This window comes from Bison bison, unplaced genomic scaffold (assembly GCF_000754665.1).
Source record: "Bison bison bison isolate TAMUID 2011002044 unplaced genomic scaffold, Bison_UMD1.0 scf7180017864170, whole genome shotgun sequence".
NCBI lineage: Eukaryota > Metazoa > Chordata > Mammalia > Artiodactyla > Bovidae > Bison > Bison bison.
Window position 1 is genome coordinate 1,074,856 of NW_011494742.1, and position 3,166 is coordinate 1,078,021.

A 3,166-nucleotide genomic window follows, 5' to 3' on the forward strand; every position below is an offset into this window, starting at 1 on the left:
CACCTGAGTGGTTGGAGTTCACTCGTGGCAGAGCTGGAGGCAGATCCGCCCGTGGCCTTGTTGGCTACTTTCCTGATACTGTGCATCACTGCACTAAATGACGACAATGTCACCCATCTCTGTCCCCTTCCTGGTGAGTTGTCCTTAAGGATGTGGTTTATTTTGCAGAAGAGGGAAGCTTCTCCTCAAAGGGAGCTCTTATGGAGTGAGCTATAGGTACAAAGTTGAAAGTAACCATATTATTGACAAATATTGTGCATCTTGGAACCAAGAGCTTCCTGAATAGTGACTGCATGCATATTTCCCTGTTCTTGGGAATAACTAGGGTGTAGGCTTGCTTAGGGGAAGAATCACAGAACAGACAGGAGAGCTTAAGTGGCTTTCAGCTTGGGAACCTGGACACCCTGCCAAAGGCTGAATTTACGGGGACATGTATTGGAAAGGGCAACTTAGGAGACATCGTAGGCCTGGTACTTTGTGATGGTCGATGCTCTTCTGTTTGTCTCCTGGGACAGGTGGTAGATGCGGTTGGCCTCTGGGTAGGTGACTCTGCTGAGTGGGAGCTTGTAGATGGCGGGGTTGTTGGTCGTCAGGAGCAGGAAGGTGAGGGCAGAGAAGCAGAAGGGCCAGGTGCAGGGTGGTAATCCACACTGGGAGGAGGGGAACACAAGAGGAGTCTTGGTTACATCAGATGCCAGTGCTCGTTTCATCAGCCTTTCTCAACCAGCTACGGTCCTGGGTAGGGAAGGGGAGGCTTTGTGGGCACTGATTGCAATAGTACTTAATTCACAATCAATATAAATCAAATTGTGCTGGGGGGTGGGGTGTGTCAGTCTGCATTGACAAGCACATATTCTTCAAAATGCAGAACCCTACCAGAACCCTCTTATAACATGCCTCTATGTAGAAGACACCTTTTTTTCTTGGGTGTCTGGCCATTCTTCATTTGGGATAACCTCAATAGCTTTTTAGCAAACAGCCTGAAAATCCAACTATGAAGCAAGTCAAACCATTGCCCCTTCTCCTCCATACATCCTTTTATCACAAGCAGTAAAAACCTCAGGGAATGCCATTGGAGGAATGAGGCCAGGTGTGTGTGCATGCTCAAAGATGGATCTTCTGGGTGGGACTCAAAGAGCAATGACAGCCTCACCCTAGAACTGTAGCCTTAAGGAACACCCACGACTGATGATTTCCACTCTGTGAGTCTTTCCAAAGCCCTGCTAAGGCTGTGTGGGGTGTTTCAAGTCCTACAGAGGGAATGATGTGGGCTGGGAGTTCCACAGACCCAGATCCAAATCTCAGCTCCAGTCACCTTTGTGGGAGCCATTTCCTCTTTCTGAAAACTATTTCCTCAATAAGAAAATAGGCATAAAGCTATCTACTCAAAGAGTTGGTGCCTCGTGCATACTAAGTGCTCAATAAATGGTCTTCATTTGTGGTCACTGTCGTCCAGCAGAGGGCAGCCCTGTGAAGTTATGGGGCTGCACATGCCGAGGCTGATTAGAAAGCAAAATTGTGCAGCTCCTCAGTGCTCTCTTCTGTGGAGGTGTGAACAGTCTCATAAATGTCATTCAACACTTTTATACCCTGTTCCTCAAGGAGACTGGGAATTCCTTCAGAGTGAATTAATAGCCTGCATTTTTTTGTATCCCTGAGAGTGGACAGCCACAGTATCTTAAACATAGTATGCACACAGAAAGTAAACATGATTTTGTTTTGAAAAATGTCTAGATTGAGTGGTGTAACCTGTAACTTCTCTGCACATAGAGGAAGGGGCAATTGACCACAAGCAATCAGGAGCCAAAGCCTCCTGTTTGCATCATTTCCAGTATCTGGTCTGAGGAAGGACACATAGCTATTGGATGGACAATTAGGTGAAAGGATGGGGGCAAGAAGAGATGAAAAAGCCTGGAGCAGACAGCAGCCTCAGACACCAGGCTTCATCCTGTTTCTGGTGATTGGCTAGTTAGCCCCAGCTCTAATGTACCCCATGGCGGGGGCTCACTACCTGAGAGTTTCATTCATTCCACATTTCTTGAGCACCTATTATGAGCTGAGAACTGTAACAAGCACTAGAGATAAAGACAGGAATACAATCAGGCCCCTGTTCTGAAGGGGGACAAGGGCAGAAGGTGGAAGAGGATTGGTGTGTACTAGACTTGTCACAGTGTCATTTGTCATATGCACTTCGTCATATGTCAAATGTTATATGTCATATGTCAAGTGTCATAGCAGATACGCACACAAAATGTGATGGGGCCCAGAGAAGGGACTTAATCCAGCAGGGCACACAGGATGGTATCAGGGAAGTTCATTTCTATTGCTTAACAATTTCCTTCCTATGCTATGTCCAAACCACCCAATGTCACTGAGGGTGGAGGAGAGACTTAAACAGGTGTTAGTGAAATTCCCATCTCCACCCTCACCTGTAGGACCATCAGGACTTTTCCTGGTGGCCTGTGATGAGCCTTCAATGCTTATGGAGGGGGAGGCATCAACTGTAGGCTGAGCCCCATGTGCTCTGCAATAGGGCCTGGGCCCCAATGTGTATATGGGGCTGGGGCTGGCCATATGGCTCCCCTGGACTTCACAGGCCACCTACATTGGTGCTGAGACAAAGGTTCTCAGACTGCCGTGCAAGTGCTCAGCCACCAGCTCTGGCTTCTCTTGTACTTGGCTCCCTGTCATCCCAGAAACCTTGCCTCATGACACCAGACCCAGTAGTTGCTGTGGGATGAAGAAATATGTACACTGGCCCACAGGTTAACTGGGTGTTGATCCAGAAACATAGGGGAAAAATTAAATAATCACATTTTAAAATTAGTTGTGGAGGAGCTTGACTTACAAGAAACTTATAAAATATGAGTCTGATTTATAAGATCATGCTCTTCACACTGTCCTTCTCTAAGGAGGCCCGCCTGCCCACTGACCACAGGATCCGATGGACTAATGTAGACATTTCCACTTTTGAGGCCTGGCTCCTTCTGTCTAGTGGATGCTGAGGAGAGTGTGATTTGAGACAGTTTAGTTGAGTTCCTCTTCACTTTCTGCCATAAGGGTGGTGTCATCTGCATATCTGAGGTTATTGATATTCTCCTGGCAATCTTGATTCCAGCTTGTGCTTCATCCAGCCAAGCATTTCTCATGATGTACTCTGGATGTA

At 47.1% G+C, this 3,166-nt stretch overlaps 1 protein-coding gene across 3 annotated transcripts in view; it reads right to left on the minus strand.

Annotated features, from left to right (window-relative positions):
* Positions 1–449: 449 nt before the first annotated feature.
* Positions 450–3,166, minus strand: part of SLC14A2 (solute carrier family 14 (urea transporter), member 2) — a 70,406-nt gene continuing 67,689 nt past the window's right edge. For all 3 annotated transcript variants that reach the window (XM_010842031.1, XM_010842030.1, XM_010842032.1), the window contains one exon: positions 450–650. In XM_010842031.1, coding sequence (XP_010840333.1) covers positions 450–650 — 201 coding nt within the window. The remainder of the gene's footprint in view (positions 651–3,166) is intronic.